We start from the raw sequence: 24,802 nt of genomic DNA, 5'->3' as shown, positions 1-24,802 counted from the left end.
AACACCATCTACTAATTCAGTGCTTCACTTACCTTTCATCCAAGTTCAAGGTGAAATTGAAGTTTATATTATTCTTCAAGGGCTCGGGACTTATAGACTCAATATCATACTTTGCTGTAAAAAGGAAAAAAAAAATATTCAAATTTAAACCATAAACATTTTACATTTACAGTAAAAGAAACAAGAAAATAAAATACAGAAATAAATTGGTCTACCAAATTAAAAGTACAAATCAGCTTTATTTTAGTTGTCTTAAAAGTTAAAATAGAAAATAGCATTGCCAAGAAAGTCCGAAAATGAAATGATATACTGTGCAACAACTTATTGGACTAAATGCCAAATACATTTCCAGATTTTACATTGATTCATTATAAGCTTTTTAGTCATAATCTTCCCATCTTAACTAATGCATACTGATCTGCCACCATATTTGTAGCTCTGGCCTTGAAGCAGTAGTGCTAGTGTCAGATGTTGAGTTACTGAAAGCACAGATATCCTGGCACTAATATACACAGTGTATAAAGGGGAACTTTTCTCTCTCTCCTATATGATATATGATGCCCATCTAGATGTTCTTAATTATTGTGCACCACAATTTATATCTTTACCCTACTACAACACTCATGAAAGTATAAAACTAGCAATACACGCTAACTATAAATAACACTAATTCAACTGCTTGCCATGCCACCAAGCAGATGGGAAAGAACAAAACCAACTTCAAGAATAAGTTACTTACTGCCTCTGTATTCAGTGATTGCCATGTGACAGGTGATCTTCGCACTGAGCTGCTGCCTCTTTTTGTTCATCTTCCTAAGCAGATGCTTCAGATGGTCCAGCAACATCTTACTTAGCTCCCACAAATTCTGCCCGAGTGATGGTGCTGTAGACATAAATCTGAAATAAGGAAATTACATGAACTACTCTGAAAAAGCATAAGGCCTCAATATTTAGATATTACTTCCACATCTAAATATAAAAGTGTAATATGAATGCAAGGAATACATTTACTTTTTACTTAGGAAATGCTTCACATCATACAAAGTTGTGTCAGGCATGAAAGATGATCTGAAACCTTACCTAATTGAAAATAAATATTCTGCTCATTTCAGGTCTCATTATGAAAGATATAATACAAAACGAACACCTTGAGCCATCATCATCATACAAAGAAAACGAAGATGGCTGTAAGGGGTAACCCTTCCAGAAGACACCCAAATGTCAACCTCACTTCCATGTAGTACAGCCTGGACTGCATTTTGCAGTCTAACGAGGCTCTGATGCCTGGACCCATGTCCAGTATAATCCTCTATGGGATTTCTGTTGAGTGCTGTCCATATGTGTTTATGTCCCATAATCACCATTCATCCTCATTTTCACAATTAGCCAAATGTGGCAGAAATGAGAAGTAAAATAAACCAAATAATACATTCAAAACAAACAATGAAAGGGTTCTTATGGGATAATGGACATGGGAGTTCAAACCTCTAAGAAACTTTAAATCTGGTCCATAACCAACCTCATTGTTAACTTCAAAGCAACTTCATTATACCTTAGATGCTAAGAACAATGAGCAATGACAGTAAGCACTGCCCTGACCATCAAAGGACATCCATGTGACGTGTTTCGAGTGTATTATTCATGTGTACAAAGAAGACGTTACTTGAAGTACCATAGTGCAACTTTTAACAGAAGACTTGGAAAATATGAAGGCTGAAAATAGTGAACTGAAAATCAAGCTATTAAACCATGAGGACACTGGACACGCAAACGAAAGTAATAACGCAAATGAGTTTACTTGGAGCAAAGTTGTTCAAGGGAGGGCAAATAGACTCAAAAACCTAGACACAAAAAAGGACTTTACTTCAAATAACCTCTATGATTTCTTGGAAGTTGAAGAAAATAAATTAGATATTTCAAAAACTGATCATGTGCCTTTCATAAATAGGATATCTAAAAATCCTTCATCACGGTCTAGATGTGCAGTGAATCGCAAAAAATCTAGTGGTAAAGTGAACCTAATTAGTGATAGTCATGGAAAAAACTTAGCAGGTATAATGAAGGAAAATCTAAAGGACATGCATGTGACTGGAATGGTAAAATCAGGGGCAAAACTAAATCAGGTTATGGAAAGCATTGACCAATCAAGTAGAGGAATGAACCTAAATGACTTTACAGTGATAATAGGGGGGAGCAATGATGTCGCAAAGAATTTAGGAGATGATGCTACAAAAACTCTCCAAAAAAATCTGGCAAAGCTAACCCACACAAATGTAGTAGTGGTCAACTTACCATACAGATTAGATTTACCTGAATGGTCTGTAGTTAACTATGAAATAAGTCGAGTAAATGAGAAATACAAGACCATCTGTAAGCATTTCAAAAATGTATCAGTCGTAGATGTAAGTAATTTTAATAGGCCAGAGCATACAAGACATGGTCAACATTTAAATTGGGCTGGAAAAAATAGGTTAAGTAAAGAAATTAGTGAGGTAATACTGAGTATAATGAATAGAAATATGTATAATAGGAAGGAAAGCATAGCATTACCTGATATTTTATCACAACAGGGAAACGACTAGATTTAGCCAGGTCATGTAATAAAACCTGGCCTAGCTTGATGAAACAATCGTATAAATCTAATGCTAACAATATCACGTCCTTAGATATTAATGGACAATACGCAGTTGATGATGGAAATAGTGAAATGAATATCAATAAGCAATTCAAACAAGCAAGCAATGAAATAAATTCCAAAAATAATGTCCTAAGCTTGCTACACCAAAATATTACTAGTGAAACTTGGCCTATAACTATATCTACAAACCAATCTAACTTAAGTGTGACTAACAATATGATTAGTAAACCTGAATGTGCTACTTCTTTATACTCTGAACGATCAGGTGTTAATTTTAGATTTGAGAATTCTCATGGGGAAGTTAGAGCATGTTGTTCTAACTCCCACACTCCATTGGATTTAAAGATAGGTTATCTCAATATACAGGGATTCGGCAATAAACATGAAATTATTAATGATTTTGCTAATGAAAATAGTTTTGATGCGGTTTGTTTAAGTGAACATTGGTGCCATAAAAGTGAAATTTCCTTCAAAATACTAGATGACTTCTATCTGGTTAACAGTTATAGTAGGGAACAAATTCAACATGGTGGAGTGTCTATATATGTAAAAAATGCACTTGTACATGCTAGTCATAAGTTAGATCTTGAATTCCTCTGTAGTGAATTAAACTTTGAAGCCACAGGTTTACTTATTAGAGACCTCAAAATTGTAATAGTTGTGCTTTATAGATCACCAAATGGGGATCCTACTGTTTTTCTTGAAAAACTTGAGGAAATGTTAGATTTTTTCAGTAAGTCTCAATGGAAACACTTTAGTATCGTAATTGGTGGTGATCTAAACTCTCATTTTGATGTAACAGAAGATAAACAAAGCGTGACTGGATTTAAAAATCTGCTTAGGCAGTTTGACTTTAACTATATGAATAATAAACCCACTAGGGGTTCGGCATGCCTGGACAATATATTCACAAACATAAAAACATCTCGTATAACATGTGACGTAAGTGTATTTGCATACTCAGATCATGGTTCTCCTTGGCTAAAAATACATAACTTAAAACCCTGTGATTGTAACTGTAAGGAATCTAAAATAGTGATCTCAAGACCAATAACGGATGATAAAATATTAAACTTCAGGAACTTGCTCTGTAATATAAACTGGCTACATCTGTTAAGTAAACCTCAGTCCTTGGATACAGAACACACATTGGCTGATGTAACATTTGAAAAGTTTCTAACGGTATTTTTAGATATTTATGATAGGAGTATTCCCCAGAAAAGGTGTAAAGTTAGTCTCAAAGTTAATAAGAAGAAAATACAAAAAAAGAATGCTGATTGGTACACTCCTAAGTTAGCCGGTATGAAATGTAGGGTTTTACTATACTTAGATTTATTCAAGAGGGATAAGACAGATCAGGCTAAATCAATCTACCTGAGGGCAAGAAAGGAATACAAATTGGCTATAAATGAATCAAAGAAATTGTATAATCTAACTAATATTGAGGCATCCAGGAATAAATGCAAGACTGCCTGGAAATTAATTAATTCGATTGCCAAATACAGCAAAAGAGATGTTATAGAAATCTCCCCTAATGACTTTAATAAGTTTTGTATTAATTCTGTTGAGGAAATTCGTAACAACATTGTACGACCCTCTGAAACAGTTTCTGACTTACTTGAACAGTATAGCGTAAGACATTCTGAAATAAAATTTGCTTTTTCTGAAATAACTCCAGAGATAATTATAGATGTTGTGAAAAAGCTGAAACCATCAGATAGTGTAGATATCTATGATTTATCCAGTAATCTTGTGAAAAAAATCATAGATTCTATAATTCTTCCACTGACCTTTTGTATAAATATATGTCTTAGGGAAGGAACATTTCCAAATGTATTGAAATTATCAAGGGTTGTACCAATTTATAAAAAAGGTGAGAAAAATTGTTTAGCTAGCTACCGTCCCATCTCACTGATTCCAGTGTTTTCAAAAGTTTTAGAATCAATTATGCATTCTCAATTATGCAATTACTTGGACCATAATAACTTAATTTGCAAATCACAGTTTGGTTTCAGGAAGGGTAAGTGAACAATTGATGCCATGGACTCACTAGTCAAAAATGTACTCAAGGCTTTTGAAACTAAGGACTTTGCTCAGGCCTCTTTCTGTGACCTGAGCAGGGCTTTTGATTGTGTAGAACACACTTCACTTTTAAAAAAGATTAAATACTATGGCATTGGTGGTACAGATCTTAAACTATTTCATTCATACCTTCAGAACCGTAAACAAATTGTCTGCATAGGAATGGAGAGGTCAAATGTAGCCGAGGTCAAATGCGGTGTACCTCAAGGTTCGGTTCTTGGGCCTTTATTGTTTGCTCTCATGATGAATGATTTACCATTTTGCGTCACTGCTCACACAATACTATATGCAGATGATACTACCTTCTTTAATGCCAGCTCTGACCTTAACAACCTTAAAGGCATAACTGATAATACCCTGTATCAATCTTCTTTATGGTTCAGAGCTAATGGTTTCTTGCTGAATGAAAGTAAAACTCAGCATATGTTTTTCAGTCTTAGAGGCATCCCGATCGACAATAGCTCAGACAATGTGAAATTTCTAGGTATTGTCATTGATAATAAATTATCATGGGAACCACATATTAAATACATAACTGCCAAGCTATCCAGGGTTATATATTTGTTAAGGAATCTAAACAGTCATGTACCTGAAGATTACGTAAGATCAGCTTACTTCGCTTTCTTTCAAAGCATTATTTCATATGGAATTTTACTTTGGGGGAACTGCAGTTATGTACAAGAAATTTTAATACTGCAGAAAAAAGCCGTGAGAATAATTACCAACTCACACAAATTAGTTCATTGTAAGCCACTGTTCATTAAGTTAAAATTTATGACTGTGATAAATCTATATATTTACACTGTGCTGTTGTATGTAAAGAAAAATTTGCCACAGCTACAAAGTAGACAAGATGTACATTCCTATACTACAAGAAACAGCAGGCGTATAAATATACCCTATCACAGACTCTCAAAATCCCTGAATAGTTATGAAGCTCTAGGATTAAGACTATTTAATAAGCTACCTCTTGATGTGACAAATATGCCTATGAATGTATTTAAACGTAAACTGTATGCCTGGTTAGTTGCTACACCATTGTACTCAACTCAAGAATTTCTTGAAATTAAAAATATTGTATTTTAGTGCACCTTAACATAAAATGGGTTATAATTTTATATTATTTTATAATATATTTCACATGTATTATGTTCTTGACGTTGTCTATTGCTGTACAAGCTTAATGACAATAAAATATTATTATTATTATTATTATTATTATCTGCATTCACGTCAAATGTTTTTTTTTCAAATACAAAGCATGAGAAAACACAGTAAAACGAGGAGAAAGCAACTTACTTGTTGAATGTGGCATACACAATATCTGCAGGCAGAATGCAGGGCAAACTCAAAATAGACAGCAACTTCATTCCTTTGTGCTTGAACACCCAATTGACGAGTCCTTTGTTGGCAGAGTCCATGGCCTCTTGGAAAATTGTGAGTATCGTATCAGGAACTTTATCCACCAAAGCTTCCTGAAAATTTAGTATTGTAACATTAGACACAGAAAATTCAATATGTTGTGTTTAATAACCTTAAAATAGCAAAGGTAAGTGCTCTAAATTATTAGCACAGTGTATGGGTAAATATCCAATTGGATATGTATCTTACATTTGCAAATTAATTATTGGAAAATATTGAGAAATAACATGAGAATAAAATGTAAGTTTGAAGCTTTCCTGCCAACCAACAAACAATGAAGGTTTATTACTATTACAGTATTAGTTAAGATATCAACCAGACCGAGTTCTGATCACTTGCATCACATTTATCCAGAGGAATCTCAATTATTCATTAACAGATTTAGCATTGTAAGAAAGAAAAGAAAGCTTTTGTTTGGTTATTTGAACTTATGTGTATGTTTATGCATGTATTTATATTTAGCTAGACACTGTGTAAAATACAAATCAAGGAGTCCTGGATTCTATACCAGGTGGAGGCACACATTGCACAGTGGTTCAGATCTCACTTTCCCGATTAGCCTATCTCTGCATAAAGTGGACTTAATATTTATGCCTATTTGTGCATAAATTTATACTAGTGAACATTTATAGCATGCTGCAATAAAAACAGACATACTTAAAAAACTAGCTGACCTAGTACTAAACACACAATATAAAAATGTCAACAACAAAAAACAGAAGAAAATGAGTAACTTTGAAAAAGATTGAGAATGGATACGGTCAACATCATACTGATTAAAAAAATCTGATAAATTTTAATAAAAATTACAGCCTCTAGATTGGTCCAGTGATATCAGAACATGACAATTGATTGAATTAAAACGTTTTGGGTATGTCAGCACTTTAGGCCATTTTGCACCCTTCAATGCATACAGAGAGATATCCCCTTATCAAAAATTCTTAGTCAAAAATTTAAAATAAAAGGTGTAAAAAGCCCCTTGGGAAAAATTAAAAGTGCAAGGTTGTAAAAAGACCTGCGCAAGACAAACACATTAATTAGTAAGAACACACTAAAAGCTTCCTCACAGACAGTGAAGAGACCAGCTCTTCTCAAAAAGCTAAACAACACTTGATAAAACACCCAACAGGGATGACAAAACAGCTGGGAAGATTAAAAGTTTGCCTGAGGGAAGCAAGATCGGCACATTCAACAAGAATATGCCAAACACTTAAAACAACACTACAAAAACGACACATCGGAGGGTCCAGCCCTTGCAGTAAGTGACCATGGGTTAGACGGCTGTGTCCAATATGCAGTCGAGTAAAAATAACTTCTTCCCAAGTACACCAGGTAAATTATGCACACACACACACATATATTTATCAGGTTTGCTGTTACTGGAAAAACAGCAAACCTGATTAGCAGAATTGTTAGCGTGTTCTTTTGCCAGTGGGAAAAAAAAATAACTTCTTGCATTTTTAATTTTATGCATTTTTATTATGAACTTGGGTCTACATACCTGACGCTGGACCCTGCACTCATCACACTGGGGATCGTAGTCGAAGCTCTCATCCAGTGTTTCGGACACTGTGAATGTGGACTGAACTGCGAGGCACCTGGTACAGTTAATCAGGTTGTTTCTGTGAAGGAACCTGAGGGCATCGTCAAAGCCCTGTTTACAGAAGTTGGACAACACCTGCAACAACATCAAGATATAAAAATGTTATTAGATTTCAATAGCCAGTACCAATAAATGCGCACAGAAAATATTTTGTGTAGGAAGTAAATTGGCAAAAAACATGGGGATTCAATTAATGAATTTACAGATTTGTGAAAAAAGTCTCTTATAAAGGAAAATATGCAGACAATGAAAATTATTTCACCAGGCAAAGATTGTAAACCAAGGCATTTCCCAGAATACAAATAAAAAATACATCCTATGCCAGCTAGCTACCTACAATAGAGATACTTAGAAGTACAAATAGAAAAATCTATGACAATTAATTTCATTTCAGAAAAAAATGTTCTGCTTGCCCCTTCATTAAAAAAAAATCCTCACTTACATCCCTCCCTTGACACCATATTTAAAATGGTACAGAAAATTAATTGTCTTCAGGATTTAGCTAAATATATTCTGAATTTGCCTCATGCAAAGTGCCTCAAACATTTTTTTTTACTAAAACAGGGTGGCCACTCTAGGACCACGATAAATTCACGCATAATTCCTGGTTTTAAAGGCGAACTTTCCAAAAATTCAGCATACAAGCAGATGTTTTCTCTGCTTCAACCTTAAGTATTATGGCCTCACACACACACACAGATATATTAACAATGTAAAGTGACTGTATGATTCCAATGTATCCAAAAATTCTGATTCAGTCAAATTAAACAGTACATCAAATATTTAATTTAAGGTATGGAGTTATTTGCCATTTCACATACTCAAACTCGATATTCTACCTAGAAACATAAATCACAAATGTTATGGGATATATTTACTAATGTAAGAAAAATTGTTAATTTTATAATAATTTCAAACTCAAATTTAACTAATTAACTTCAAGATATTTTGCAATAATCTTCAGTCTGTCAGATAGATTGTTCTGCAAAGTACACTAACAAATTAAAATTAAACTAAATGGACCGAGATAATTCTGTTTTATTTTTCACGCTGCTTTATTTTCCTTCTTGATAAAAATAAAAGCTAAACTGAAAAACTTTAAATATCTTTAAATTCAATGAGGTTTGGATTTAAAAAAGTTGCAATTTTTCACAAATGTGGAGAAAAATTCACGCAGAATTCCTGGAGCCAATAATTCATGCAGAATTCACAGTGAATAGCCACCCTGTAAAATGACTAAAATAACCCCTTGGAATGCAAAATGTTGTACTGGACATCATGCGTTCGAAAACTTATTCTAAATACCAATATAGAAAAATGCATACCTCTGTCCTTGGTGGAAACAATATCCTAGCGAACCTATATATATTTTGCCGTGACAGTTCAATACTGGTGTTTGCTACATTAACCTGCAAGAACAGAATGTATAAATTTAGCAAACAATGCAGTGCATTTTAAGGTTTTGATATTTTTTCAGTACAGTACAACCACATGTAAAAGTATTTGCTAGGTGATAACTGATTTAAATAATTCTAAATAACCTATACTGTACATATCTCATAATGGATAATTTATGTACTTTTGACAGTTTTATGTGGAACTAAGTTCCGTGTGATTTTGTGTAAAATATTTTGTAAATATTTATATTTTTTTCGACATTGCTGAATACTAAGTTAAACAATATAACAAAATAAAAAATTACACATTTTTAGAAAAATTACAAGAGAAGGAAAATTAACAACTCTTAACATAAAACTAACTACATTGGTTACTGTATATGTTATAAGCAGTATATATATACACACAGATATTCATAGGTAAGACTGCAAGTTGGAAAATAACAGAAATAGCAATGTTTCAGAATATTTACATGGAACACATAGAACATTACACAGTGAGAAATTTCTACATTGCTGTAAAGCACATTCATACAAACGCATTATTTAAAATATGTACATATTTACATGTGAAATTGCCTCAGGCACATGCTGGTTTCACATAAAAGGAATTGATAATACTTTGCACAAAAAAAGTGCAGATTTGAATGTAAGAAATACTGAAAGCATGGGCAGGGATAAATATTTACAAGTGATTCCAATTCCATTGTTTTTGGCACATTTTAAATCAGCACCTGTATTGAAAGCACGTATGTGATGCTAAGACCAGCTTGCCACAACTCTTCTTGTCTAAAGTGCTTTCCATTTTCTAGGTATTGCAGTTACTCTCTTAAATTGGTGGCAGTTTTTTGTTATAGAATTGTCTGTGCTTATTGAGCTCTCAGAAACTAAAATCTCCAAGTGTAATGGAGCAATATCAACAATCCTTCCCACATAAGTATGTAAAAATGATATTTTAAGACATATAATGAACAGATTCCTACATACAGCTGCTGTTGTAATGCAAACATTGTGCAGTTTGACACACACACAAAAACCTGATTCATCAAGATACTAAAATGAGAGTTCTGTTACAAAATGCAAATTAAATGAAAGGCATCTGTAACCACTACTGATGTAAATACTTGTAGTTAGCCTCACCTGGAAAAGGTTGTCTGTGTCATCGCGAGGACAAATATCACTCTCTCCACAAAATGGGCTGACAGTGATCGTGTTCTCATCTAGGACAGGTAAATTGTCACTGTAACAACCGTCAATGTACCTTACACCATGATAACGTGTAGGAATCCAACCAGAAAATATAGGAATAAAACTTGAGCATAGCAGAGCCTATAAGGAGCAAGACGTGCAAAATAAGAGTACAAGCAAGAGAAGAAGCCGTGCAATAAGCAAAGATTTTGCCAAAAGCATTAAAACATTGTACAAATTGTGCACATAACATGAAACTTTTTTAAAAAAAGTGTCAGTTTAAAGAAAAAGGTTTGAGTGCCACTAGCAAAATGATAGAAAAATAAAACTAGTGAGATATTGAGGGAAACAGTACAGATTGTCGTGGGTAAATATCATATTGAACAAATAAAGTAAGGTAATTGACATCATATATTAGTGGCTAATCTGGTAATTTAGGTCATGCACAAACTTGTACAAAATTTTAATTGCATGACAAACGCTGCTGGGGAAATAAATCAGCATTATTCACATACTCGAGCACACACACAAGCACGAACGTTCTTGCAAGCTGTGCCTGTAAGAGAGAAGAGAGACTCACGTGAAATATTTGGGATGACAAATCTCTGGGACAAATGTCGCTCTCTCCGCAGAATGGGCTTACAGTGATCGTGTTCTCATCCAGCACTGGAAGATTATCACTGAAGCCACCATCCATGTAACGTATGCCATGGAATCGTGGTGGGAGGACACCGGAGAAAAACGGAATGAATGCACTTGCTAACACAGCCTGTTGGAAAATTTACATCACACATTTAACTTCATGAAATTACAAAAATAATCAAATAGGAAATTCCACCGAGGAAGAAGACTATATATATTTTCTGAAAAAAAGTTCTTCTACTTCAACAATCTGAAGCTGTCACACAGATGAAAATAAATTTCTTTAAATAAAAAATTTTCATCAAGATGCAATGTGGATCTGAGTTTGAACATAGTATCTGCCTGCTTAATTTGCATATTTCAAGTTTCTCACTGGAACTGATTTTACTCTAATGATATAATTACCAGGTAAATATATCTAATGAACAAGTTTGACTAAACTTGCATTAATGCATAGACTTTCCAATGTTAAAACTTTAATCTGAAGAACCTGGCAATTTTGCATTGACTTACATAGCACAAAATGCAGTGATGATTACTTTCACATATGTTATAAATGTAATGTAATATTCATAAGGGACATGAAAGTAACACTATAATATGATTCTCAATCTCAAATGAAGGAATAATATGTTGGGCAATGTAAGGAAAATTAAAACATTCATTTTAGGAATTTAAGAAAGTACATAAACAAAAAATACTTCACCATACATAAAAAAATTATAATATTTATTTCAAAAGACACTTCTTTTAAATAAATTAAAGTAACACAGGGGCACAGTGGTGCCTCAAATTCAAAAACAGACAAATCTAATATTCTACTGCATATTTTACAACATACCTGAATGAGATCTTCTTTACTGTTGAACTGGGTGACAATGACATTCTTCCCATCATAAACCCTTGTGAGAGAAATGTGAAGTTTTCCATTGACCCTGAGATGTGCATCTTCAGGAAGCACCTGTTATTTGACAGTACAAAAAAAAAGAAATGATATATTGTGATCACGTACACTGACAAAATGTTATAAATAATAGTTCCAAAAATAAAATATGATTACCAAACATTTCAACCTTCATACCGATTGATTTTTTTATTTTACTTCGCTTTTCTGTCCCTTCTGGCTAATCGCAAAGATGAGGATGAGTGATGAAATTGATGAAGGGACACCCTCAAAGAACACCCATGCCCAGGTTAGGATTTTAACCTGGGACCCCTGGAGTAACCATCATATTTCGTTATGGTAATGGTTGATATGATAAATGCAGTTTTAGTATTGCACAGGTGGTGCAGTTTTAGTCTGAAAACCAATTAAAACAGGAATGTGGAAATACGAACTCCATCTGTGCAATACATCATATGGACTATTTTGTATTTACAACTTGCATCTGTATCAAATTCAAATAGACAACATTCAGGTCTAGTACGAGTTAATTGAATCCATAATGTTGCCATCATCAAATTACCGTATTCATTCTAACATTAATTCTCCAATTATGTACTTTCTGCACACAGCATCCTACTCTATATACATTTTCATAACTTGACAGTTAATCCTGTTAATTTTAATTTCAGTTTTTTTTAAAATAAATTTAATTATTAACTTATCTAAAAATATTAACTGATTCTTACCTTTTCAAGCCCTTCCCGAAGAATGGCTTGAACATTGAAAGAAGGACTAAATGGGCCTAATGTTCTAGATCGTGCTTCCCTGACAACCCTCAGCACATCACTAGTTATTTCACCTACAAAATAAAACAATGATATTAAAGCCATGACTGATTCTATCAAATTCACCAAACAATACAAGCATTTAACATAAAAAAAACAAAATCAGAATCTGAAATGTAAGATATATATATATTTCATTTGCACAAATGACAAGCAATTTTAATGAGCCGAGCTTTGGAGTTATTATCTTAAAAAAATTAGCTGACTCAGCTGCTTAGAATGTTTCAAAATTCTGCTGATCTTCGTAAGTAATGTAGGTTTTTTTATCTACAGTGGCTAGCTATTTGCTACCTGATGAACCAGCCTCCCTGCAGTAGAGCTTCATCAATTATGAAGCCAGAGGTCGCAGTCAGGTTCAAACCCTGGTCAGGTATGTACATGTGATGAGTGATAATTATAGATGACATTGATGAAGTAACACTCACAAAGAACATACATTCCCAGAATGGGACTCAAACCAAGAAACTTCACTACCAACATCAAAAGTTCTACTTGATGTGGTCAGTCACCATGCCAGCCAGGTATGTATGTATCATTGCTTTGGTCACATCACCATTTCATCAGTTCACCAATCATCCTTATCATTACAATTAACGCAAGAAAAACAACATAAGATATCAAATATAGAAATAAATAAAAAAGAAAGCTAGAGAATGCTTATTTTCACAGTATTGTGTTTCCACCGGAATGACTGAGGTACTTTCTACACTCAGATAAGCCATTTCAAATTGTCGAAGATCCTTCCAGTGAAGCTTCTATAGTAGAACCACAAGCAGACCTGAGACTCCTGTGCACCGTACTACAGCATGGAGGGGAGGGGCAGAGTGGAGCATGCTTCCTTATGACCCGAGCTGAACGGAAGAAGGGAAAGATGAACTGAAACTTTTTGTCGAAGGTTCTTTTCCTTGTGGTCACCCTATAAAATAACGTCTTTGACGTCCAAATAACAATGTATGTTATATGTGAGTTTTGCTGCAACTAGAATGGTGATAATGGAATTGATTGGCACAAGCAAGAAAGTAAGATAAAACAAAAGTGTGAAATGAACCCCATATTCTATTACCTAGACATGTATTATAAACCTTTGGACCTTAATTTGAAAATTATACCTGTGGTATCATAACAGACAAATAACAATGCAATGGCATGAACCATGTATTTTGTTAGAATTAAAAGAAGAATGACAATAAGGAAATTTTGAATCAGATAAAATTAGGACAATTAATACACTTTGTAAATTTACAATGTCTTATTTTCCATCCTTACAATCCTCCAATAATATACTCTTTAGTTAGCATATTGCATTATACCAGTAAATACCATTTACAAAACATTAGCTGACTAATAAATATATGAAAATATATATGCCTTACACTACATAAAAACATACATCCTGTTTCTTATTACGTTATCATACAAAGCTTATAAAATTATCAAGGAACTTTGAACTGTACATGTGAGGGAGAGAATGTGGAACAGCTAATACACATACTGCGTACTTTATGTACCTAAATATTAATTAATTGCAACAGACAAGGAAAGGAGAGAATTTTGAAAAAAAAATGCCTACCGAGAAATCTATCAGCTCATGTAACATAAAATGAAGTTACGGAATCATGCTGTTCAAAACAACTTTTTTAAATGACCATCACCCTGCACTTTTATCGCTGAGTTAATGTCCTCCTATCATTAGTGGTTACAAAAGTTCCCTTATCTATCTTTAATCACTAGAAAGGGCAAACCGCTAACCAAACATTATTAAGAAAATGTTCTGCTTGCGCTTCTATAAATGATGCTTTTCAAGCTGTGTAACGGAAAAAATCTAAAATTCTTGTTGTACTTATTATTTTCAAAATGCAAAACATGATACCTTGGTGTCTGTCTCAGTTGGTTCCACATTCTTCATTTGATCAACAATAGTTCATCTTCTAACTAAAACAATGTGAGATTTTGAAGATACTGAGATTACCACAGAAATGGCAATCAGACTTCTTGCTACGCAATATGAAACATATATTGCAAGTGAAAAATGACATATTGAATATGTCATACATTAAATACTACTTACTATAACATTATAAAAGTCACAAAAGTTCTTAGTTCTACCATGATGTAAGTAGAGATTTCTGTATCCTGAGTTAAGATATTTGAGGAATTATTTAGAAATATATTCACTATAACATACGCTATAGGTTCATTCTACAACCTGTAATGTTAAGAATCAGTACAAAGAAAAAAGTGTAGTTTTGTTTCTCCACATTATATATATATATACAGTGCCTCTCATGCTTGAGTCACCCGGGGAGCGACGACCAGCTAGCCGGGCAGGTGGGAGCACGTCTGCAGTCATTTAGATCCACATCTGTATGCTGACCTTGGCACTGGACGAGTCAGTGCTTCGGTAGTGTCCAGTTTGCACGTGTTCGTGAAATGTTTAGATTGTTTTGTTTTAGTTTGCGTATTGCTGGTGCTTTTCTGTAGTCTAATAATGTCACGCTATCCATACAATTTAAAACAACGAATTTTTATGTACAAGTCTTAAGTCATTACAACTTCTTGTGGGGAACAAGGCGTATCACAGCAAAATTCCAAGATTTTCCTTTTCCACACAGAGTGTGTTTGAAAACTTGTGAACAAATTTAGGGAAACCAGGTTTGAGTAGTCGATGCTAGAGCATGATTGGAACATAATCCTCAAAAATCCCCCTGGTGCCTCACACAAGAAACTGACATTTTTAAGTAGTCTGTGTGGTGAGCTACCAAGCTTTTAAACCTGAAGCCATACATAAGAAGAATTGAAAGAAAATATCAGAAGATAAATTGATGCAATTTCAGAAGAGAAACTGATACGTGTTGGTGAAAATTTGCTAAAAAGATACCGTAAATGTGTGGATGCAGGAACAGAACATTCCCAATGCCTCGTGTAACAACACACATGTTTATTCTAATTGTAACTATCCATCTAATTGTACGAGCATATTTCATTACATAGCTAGCGTTTCACTTACGCAGATTTGCATCAAGTTTGACAGCAGATGAACACTTGCTGCCGCTCCACAGACGATTTGACCGTCAAAGGCACTGTATAAAGTTACCATTATAGCAATTTTCATCAATTTTTCAATGAGGGGCTCATGGTGTACAATAGTTTGAAACCCATCTCGAAAGTTTTTGAAATTTTGTTTTTAGGTCTAGAGAGAATTTTTTTTGGGGGGGAGGTCAAAATTTCACAAATTATATGTTTCCAAACAAGTTCATTTACTCCCTAACACAATGCAATTTTTAAATAAATTCTAACCCAGTGATTTATCCACACACCCACCTAAAATTCCTCTACAACCTCCTACAATTTTTCACAAAGGTTCAATATATAGTCATTTTGACTAAATTTACAGTTACACCCCCAAAATATAACCTTCCAGCCTTAAGATAGAGTAGGGGTTTATCCAGAATTTTCTAACTGTTGAGTGAGCACCAACGAGGACTTGAAATAATGAATGCATGATTCTAGGGGTGCTAACGTTTGAAAAATATTGGATGGGCTCAAATATTTGAGTTATAAGTTCAGAAGAAAAAAATCTCATAAATCCTCCCTTCTATACAACATGATATTGTTGCAGGCCCATAGCCAGAATTAATCTCCAGGGGGATCACAGGTTATCAGGGAGGGCTTTGTACATCAAGTCCGTTTTTCAAAAGTTTAACAGTATTAAATGAAGGTAAATTATGTGTGGGGGGAGGGGGGTCATTAAATTACATAAAGTTTAGAAATATCACACAAATACTACATTTTCTCTATATCTTTTAAAATATTGTTTTAAGTGTTAATTGGCTGATACTGAAATCATCATTTACTACACACTCCATACTACGTTTGATGATGCAGATATTTATATCACCCAAGAAAAGATTGACAATATTCAATCATAGTGCCTAGCCTAGCAAACATTCCACTCCCCAGCCAAAACATTAAAACTCCCCTTCGTTCCCAAAACTTGAGAGCTGTTAACCTTTGACGCAGATGCGGAGGGAATTTGCATAATGACATAAAAGTCGCAGATTTCTGTATAAATGGGAGGTTGCAACAGGGGCAACGAAGGTACAGATAAAGAAGCCCCCTGTGAAGGAACTTTCTGAAGTCTAGAGAAGAGAGTCTCCTAAATTCTTGCTGCTACTTAGACTTCTTATAAATAAGATGAACGAATGAAATAGCTGCTGTTCATGATGCTCCCTGAATTTATCCTTGATCCAAGTTGCGAGCAAAATAATATCTGCTGTCTACATTCTTACTCTTCACTGCAAACAAATTACACAAAATAGTTTTACCTAATGTCAAGGGGGCTGACGTAAGTGCCAGGGGGTGTGGCGGATGGTAGTCTGAGCCCCCTGGCCCCTGTCTGACTACTCACTTTTTTTTTTTTTTTTTACTGTTTTCATTAAGTAATTCACCACTAATCATGATAAATATATAATAATTACAGCTGAGACAATACCACTTCGAGGGCCTCCCTGATGGTGCAGTGGTAGCGTCGTCGCCTTGTAATCAAGGGGTCCCGGGTTCGATACCCGGTGGAGGTACATAGTGGTTCGGATCCCACTTTAAACTGTAGGTCCAGTCCCGATTAGCCTTACTGTGCATAAAGTGGACTTAAAACACCAATTCAATCAATCAATCAATACCACTTCAAACATATACCCATTCCAATTCCCACTGATACTGATACTTGATAAGTCAATATTAGCATGTAATGCATGCATGCATGTAATTTTCTTTGAAATATCCAAGAATTACATCAATATATTAAAATGAGGGTGCAAAATACCAGGGGGAACAGGGGGAATTCCCCCACAATTCCCCAGGTGGGAGTTATTGTTTTAACAACACACAAATAATTAGTTTGGGAGCCGGATATACTTTACAGGAATAATATCGAAAAAAACATACACAAATAACGGACAACATTATTTTCAATAATTCCTACGATGAAAACAACAAATCAACTTGAAGAGTACCGGGACTTTTTCCCCAGAAAAAAGGCACTGATGATAATAATAATAATAACACGACAAATTATTGGGTGAGCTCCCCCATAGTGCCATACAGGATTCCAATTTTTTGTCGTAGGAGTGTTTCGGCAAACTTTACAACCTAACCAAATGTCCAAAGGCTGCATGATTTGGCATGGAATAATCCTCATTCAAAGTTCAAATTTCATAAGATTACACACAATATCCTATCAAAATCTGTACTTGCAAATGCCAATTAATTGCAATATTTCTCAAAACATGTCATGCTTACGCACTAGTATGCAAGTCATACAACACACTTTTTTAAAAAAGAATGTCATATACATTAGCCAGTAGAGCGCCTGACTGCCACGCACGAAACTCAAGTTCGTTTCCCGGAGTGGGTGTTCTAAGGTCGAAAGTTCTACGGCCTTGTCCCCGCATAAAGCGGCTCTGGAACTCACCTTGCCTCAAATCAATGGGTACCGGGGGGGGGGGGGGGGGAAGGCGCCCGGAGCGTGGTGCTGACCACATCACCTACAAATAGCTCGAGAATATTAGCCTTACCCTCACATCCCCTAATTGTGCCTTCATGACACTGAGCTATATGCACGGGGAACTTTACCTTTGTTCATTAGCACGTAATTCCTAGGCAGGACATTCTAATTGCGGCATGGCGCAGTACGCGTACAACCAAGCATGAGCTGCTGCAACTACCAAAATAAAAATACCACTATTATCTGAGTGACGAGAGTTCAGACCTGTCGATGAACATTTGTCACTTTACCAGGCGAGTATTGATAAAAGGAGGGCGTGTTGGTTCCAATGGTCCCGTGTTCTCTGGAGTATGACTCATGACAACCAACAACAAAAAGCAGTCTTGGTCAATCACCGTATTTCGTCTTGACATAATCACGGAATGTTTTCGTGGTTAGGTTTAAATCTTTTAGCATACACTACATTTAGCCTAACACGAAAATACTTTGCCTGAAGTGGGAATCCTTAGCTGAAGGAATGCTTGGACGAGTTTGGGGATAGCTCTCGAAATTAACTCCCTTGCCCAGGGCTCGAGCTTGAAACCTTCGGTTCGAATCCCGGCCAGGGCATGGATGTTTGTGAGTGTCCATTCATCAATCATCCACATCTTCGCAAATTAGCCAAAAGTGGCACAAAAGTGAAGTATAATAATGAAAGTCAATAACCAATGAACCATATACAAATCAATGCCGAATACAAGAGCAACGTGACCTTCATAGCTGGGGCTCGTCTTGTGTGTGGAGCGGAAACATTGCGCAGTAGGCTGGCTACACACGTATTATCCATTCGATGTTCCCTTGAGAAAATTGTGAGCCTTGAGACAAAGTTAGACATTGTTTTAAAAGTTCGGAAACTGAGGAATCCAAATACAGAATTGCTGTTTGTTGTTATGACTACCCTCGCATTCATTACATTCACAACTGCGTACTTAAAATACCACGACGCGGCGATGATAATTGGAGCAACAGTGAAAGCTCAGCAGTGCATCTAGGTCGCATGCTTTAAAAATCGAAACCATCCCAAGTAGCTACCTGATCGCAACAAAAACACGAAACGATTGCCTCTGGAAGAATGTAGAATGGTTACGTTAAATCAACTCGAAAATGCATGCCGTGCAAGTCGCGTGACCGTTGAGAAGCTTATACGAGAACAATCTCACATTCCGTTATAATTGTCAGTTTTTTACTTTTGATAAACAAATTCTCTGCACTGACATGAGAAACATCTACAACTTGCATTCTATCCTGGGAAACCACCTTCCATCGTGTACTGCCTACTGACTTTTATAATTGCGTGGCTTGCAGAGGCGTGCCCAGAATTTTCGAAAGGGGAGGGATGTTACGTATTCCTATTTTTAGTATTGTATTAATATTTGAGTATGTTTCAATGATTCCACAACAATGGTAATTTTGTTGTATACAGTTAAATCTGAATCTAAGTGTACTCAAACTATCCAGTCATATTCATCCACTTTGTAGTGTGTGACAAGAAGTAAACAAATCAGAATCTACTCTTCCAAAATCTTAATGTCTGTCACTATTAATCTTTGATCTTGACTGAACTAGCAGTGGAAGCTACTGAATGGAGTAACACCCAACCCCATATAACGACTTTATGATAAGGAAGGGTAGGGTGCAATTATCTCAGCGAAGTAGAATTTGTATTTGTAAATCCTGGAATGTTTTCCCACCTTTCTCAATTAATGAGGTTTAATTGTCAGGTTATGTGCTCGATGACGGACGCCGTTGACTTCTTGGGCGGTCTTTGACCCTCCTATAGCACTTCTAAAATAAGCAACAACTATATCATCGTACGGCAAGCTTTCCAAACTCAAGCTTCTCTATGCAAACACTTTCGATCAGATTATCCCTCTGACGATTAAGGATATCACGCACGAATATACACTAAAGTTTGCAAAGTATGTATGCCAATAAGCTAGTCAGAACTGAACCTGCAATTAAAGTGGGACCTAAACAACTGAATTGTGGCCCAACCGCGACCTACTAATTACTGGCTGATGAAATGGGAGGCCATAAAGTGAATTTACATTCGTGGGTTTCAATTCGGGTTATTTTTACATAGAATTCTTGGTTAAATCTAGTTTTCACAGTAAGAAATTATCAGCCTTGTGTCCATATTCCGCAATATATGGCTCTCACACGCGTGAGAGCGAGAAGTACGGGGCTCTTTATCAGTGCTCGAAGTGAGGGGGGGATAGCAAAATTTTCGCAAAGCTTTCCTACAGCTACCCAGGGTTGTTAAAGGTCCAGGGATTTTAATTAAATTCAATTCCGGTCCAGGAGAGAAAATCAGCAAGCGTAAATGGGTTCTGGACCGTAAAGCACCTTTTTATCTGTAAGGTATTTCAATTCGGTTCAGGGACCTTTTTCCCGATCAATTTAAATACGGTCCAGAAACTTTTCCCGGATGAATTTAAACACAACCTTTTTTCCGAACCAATTTAAATTCGGTCCAGGAATCTTTTTCCGAGTCAGTTTAAATAGGGTCCAAGTTCCGTATTGAAATGAAAGAATACGCAACTTGGATCGAGTACGGACCTGACGATAAACAATTATCAACTTGTGAGCATGAAAGACTAATCCAGGTGCTGGCTGTCTCGAGAATCTAAGGTACAAGGTAGAAATGGGCGAAACACAAATGATGCAATGCCGCTGCCCCTCTCCATGTAGTCCCATTCTCCGGCGCGCGTTCCTTCACTTGGTTGTAGCAGCACTACCCGTCGCTGTTGTGATATCTGCTGGGAACACAGCAGCCTCACCGACGGTTCCTATTGGCTGTGGTTCCTGGATCGGATGCCGGAACAACACGTGACTGGTTTGTTTGAACTCAATGTGACACCACACTAATATAGTACATTGCGTTATGTACAGTAACTCTTCGACAAGGGAGTTTTTGAACCTGACCCACGAGAGAACAACAGCGTTTTGATTTATTCCCTGCGCTACGTTTTCTACAACCGCAGTGCGACATTCTAATGTAAAACGTACTCGCGGACATTTTTAGAAGGCAACTTTGGTCCAGGATTTGTAAATAAATTCAATCCCGGACTGGGAGAGAAAATCAGCAAACATAAATGACTTCCAGACAGTGTATAAACCTTTTCATATTTAAAGCATTTCAATTCGGTCCAGGAATCTTTTTTCCGGATCAATTAAATATAAATACGGTCCAGGAACCTTTTATCCGGATGAATTTAAATTCGGTCCAGGAGCCTCTTCTCCAGAATAAATTCCAATTCGGTCCAGGAACCCTTTTTTTCCAGAATAAATTTTAATTCGGCCCAGGAACCTATTTTCCCGCATCAATTTAAATACGGTCGAGGAACCTTTTTTCAGGAACAATTAAAATACGTTCCAGGAACCTTTTTTCAATGTAACAATACGCCATTTGGACCGAATTTAAATTGTGCGAGAAAAAAAGTTCCGGTCCTGCAGCGAAACCCAATAGAACCCATTATAATTTATGGGTTCCTGGACCTTTAACAACTCTGCAGCTACCATATTATCACCATGTTAAAACATAGGAGCATTCCTCCAGCTAGCCCCATGGCTCGACCAAGCATCAGCCAGCTGGCAATTTCCACTTCAAGCGCTGGTTCTTATACGTTCAGCTTTGTGGCAATGAAACTACATGAAGAGATGGGATATTTTGAGGGGAAAAAATCTAGTAGGGGTGGCGCCCCCCCCATCTCTCCCCAACTTCGAGCACTGATGAGAGATGAAACTAAGGTTATTTTCGTAAAAATACCACCATAATACGCAGCTTGAAAATCTCAGTCACACACCACTAGATGGGTAAAAAAAAAAAAGTTTGACAACCCAAAAGTCGTTTTGGATATTAATGTACCCTTTACGCTGCTGCTCATATCAACATAGTTGATATATAACACCAACCAGTGCTATTCGTGCCCAGAATACTTCACGTGCTAAATGCATTGTTGTTCTGTTCAAATCAATTTTCAACTTTCTCTGCAATATATACAGAATGCGACCTACATTCGTATGTCCTTGTAATGTACTGCAGATGCATTGATACATAATAATTTTACGCTGGCGGCATATATACATCCAACAAACATTAATTGACTTGAAGAAGTGCAAATGTAGTTACGGAATTTATCTCCTGACATTCGTGATACAAATCAGACTTTTTGTTTATTTCACGCTGTAAGTGGGGTGACTGCCATACTCATCTTAATTAATGATTGTTTGTTTTGGATGTCAAGGAGAAGCAAAATCACACTTTTAGATGCCAAAAGACTGTGGGGGGCTTTTATAATTTGTTAATGGTTATTTCTCTCAGTTTCTGCCGGGAACAACATAACCTCTGCATGCAACAATGATATTGTTACAGCAAAACTCAGGCTCGACGAGAACTCGAACAATAAAATGTAAAGTTACCCAGGCTTGTGTCCTGGTCGAGCTTACAGTTTTCGCTATAATTTCTACATGGTACAGTCACGGACACTGCTGGCTTGTAACAATTCCCTTGAAAGGCAACACGTTCTTTCCAACCCAGAAGTGTACGTACGTAACTGTCATGGGCTACCAAAACGTAAGTGAATATCCAACCCAGAAGTGTACGTACGTAACTGTCATGGGCTACCAAAACGTAAGTGAATATAAGTGTTTATAATTCTCTCCAAACTACAGTAGACTACTGAATGTAATAATGATCGTAGACATCGGTTAAAATTTAGTTGGGAGTGCAGTGTCAGCATTATGGCTATTTGTCCTGTCAAACAAGGAATAAGTTATTGAATAATAACACTACAATCAAGTCTTATCGACACATAAGAAAACCGTTAAAATATTACATGACAACTAAAAACTATTTGCGGAAAATGTTGAAACTAATAAATTACATTTAGCACATTGTAAAAAAGGCGATAATCGCAGAAAGCAATCGTGGGTACACGTACGTACAACGAAAAAAACTGTTCCAAGGTTAAGTTCCCTAGCTGAAGTGCAAGGGGAGATAAGCCCAAAGTCTGTCATTATAAATTACCAAAAACAAACCTGGTTTTATTAAGAACAGCAGTAAACATTACACTTGAAAATGCCCTCCTAATAATTACGTAAGAAAAATCTGACAACATACCTAATGGCACATCACACAATAAACAAGCAGCAGCAATTGCACCTGCAGAAGCACCAGACACTTTGTCCACAACTAAATGAGGGGCATATTTTTTTATGCATCCTGCAACTCCAATATGATAAACACCTAGAAATCCACAACCGGCGAATGACAAATTCATGTTGAACGTATCGAATGTTTTATCAAATTAGGAATTATCGCAGCACGTTTGTCTCTTATTTCTTTTGAAAACACCACACTCGATGTAACACGAATGCTTCATAAGTACACAACACAACACGGTGTTACGGACACATCACCACTGCACGAAACAACCAAGGTAAATAAAATCGTTTACGGAGGTACGAACATTTATATTTCTCTCTGTCATTCTCAACACAACACAATGTGAACGCTTTGCAGCTGTGCGCAACTTTACGCTCAAAAAGTCCTAAAACGTACGTAACCTGCTCACTCATTGGCCAGGAGGAAGTGGTGTGGTTCATGACCTCGCCCACTTCTTGAACGTCATTGATAAAGCAGAGGCATCCAGAGGGTGCTCATTAGGCGGCGTAGATCGTATGCGCAGTTGTCCGTGGATGCATTACGTCATCGTCGAAACGCTCGGCACGGAAAAGGCTGGTTCCTTATGCAAATATTGAGATATTTGACAACGAATATCTTCTAAAATATAGTAGCAGGGGAAAAGATACAACTTTTACTGTTAAGATTCATTCTTTCTAATCAATTTATCACAAAGTTGATTCAAATGTGTAAAATGGTTTTCAAGAAATCGTGTTACGAAGGAACCCCTGTTTTGTTCAATAAGATTATTTTGTTCTTGTCAACTGAAATCATGCCTAAATGCTATGGAAAGCTGTGAAAACTATTATCAGAAAACTAACGGAAGAAATCTAAAATATCACAGCTTGATTGATATAAAAAATACGGGATTGCCCATTTTTGTGAAAAAGGCATTGTACGAGATCTAAAAGCAGAACATTTTAATATTGTACGTATGTAAATGTAAGGGTGTAATAAACGTGACTGCTTGCCTTAAAATATCACTGCACTCTCCACGTTTCTCTTCTGTCTTTTCTTTGGCGCCATCAATAGCTTCAACACGTTGCTTATATATATATATATATATATATATATATATATATATATATATATATATATATATATATATATATATATAACAGGTGACGGCGGAACAGTGTGGGAGGGAGACCAGCAGTCGGTAGGTAAGCCAAGGCCCGCCAAGGTGTTGTAGAGCTGTGGGGTTATGTTATATACAGGGTGGCTCAATAAGTCACTTAACACCCTCAGTACAAGGCCACTGCGGCATGGAATTTGAAATTGGCGATGACCAATCGTTATCTGGCCAAGGGGGAACCACATTGACGCCACCCACACGGTCGGCGGCCATCTTGATGTCCGCCATCTTGAATTC

At 36.1% G+C, this 24,802-nt stretch overlaps 1 protein-coding gene across 2 annotated transcripts in view; it reads right to left on the bottom strand.

The window, feature by feature from the left end:
• LOC146004948 (1-acylglycerol-3-phosphate O-acyltransferase Pnpla3-like) overlaps nucleotides 1-23,771 on the bottom strand; it is a 28,769-nt gene extending 4,998 nt beyond the window's left edge. Inside the window, exons 1-9 of one of the 2 annotated variants that reach the window (XM_083144022.1) lie at nucleotides 23,368-23,771; nucleotides 12,605-12,717; nucleotides 11,814-11,933; nucleotides 10,283-10,471; nucleotides 9,071-9,154; nucleotides 7,644-7,820; nucleotides 6,020-6,195; nucleotides 740-897; nucleotides 33-114 (exon numbers count right to left, since the gene is read on the bottom strand). In XM_083144022.1, coding sequence (XP_083000148.1) covers nucleotides 33-114; nucleotides 740-897; nucleotides 6,020-6,195; nucleotides 7,644-7,820; nucleotides 9,071-9,154; nucleotides 10,283-10,471; nucleotides 11,814-11,933; nucleotides 12,605-12,717; nucleotides 23,368-23,527 — 1,259 coding nt within the window. In that variant the 5' untranslated portion in view covers nucleotides 23,528-23,771. Of the gene's footprint in view, nucleotides 1-32; nucleotides 115-739; nucleotides 898-6,019; nucleotides 6,196-7,643; nucleotides 7,821-9,070; nucleotides 9,155-10,282; nucleotides 10,472-10,910; nucleotides 11,100-11,813; nucleotides 11,934-12,604; nucleotides 12,718-23,367 lie in introns of both variants that reach the window. The other variant, XM_083144013.1, reaches the window with a different exon arrangement.
• Between the last annotated feature and the right edge of the window lie 1,031 nt (nucleotides 23,772-24,802).

This window comes from Lepisma saccharinum, chromosome 1 (genome assembly GCF_977018435.1).
Source record: "Lepisma saccharinum chromosome 1, izLepSacc3.1, whole genome shotgun sequence".
NCBI lineage: Eukaryota > Metazoa > Arthropoda > Insecta > Zygentoma > Lepismatidae > Lepisma > Lepisma saccharinum.
The sequence above is the reverse complement of the archived record's forward strand: the minus strand, read 5'-3'. Positions and strand labels throughout refer to the sequence as shown.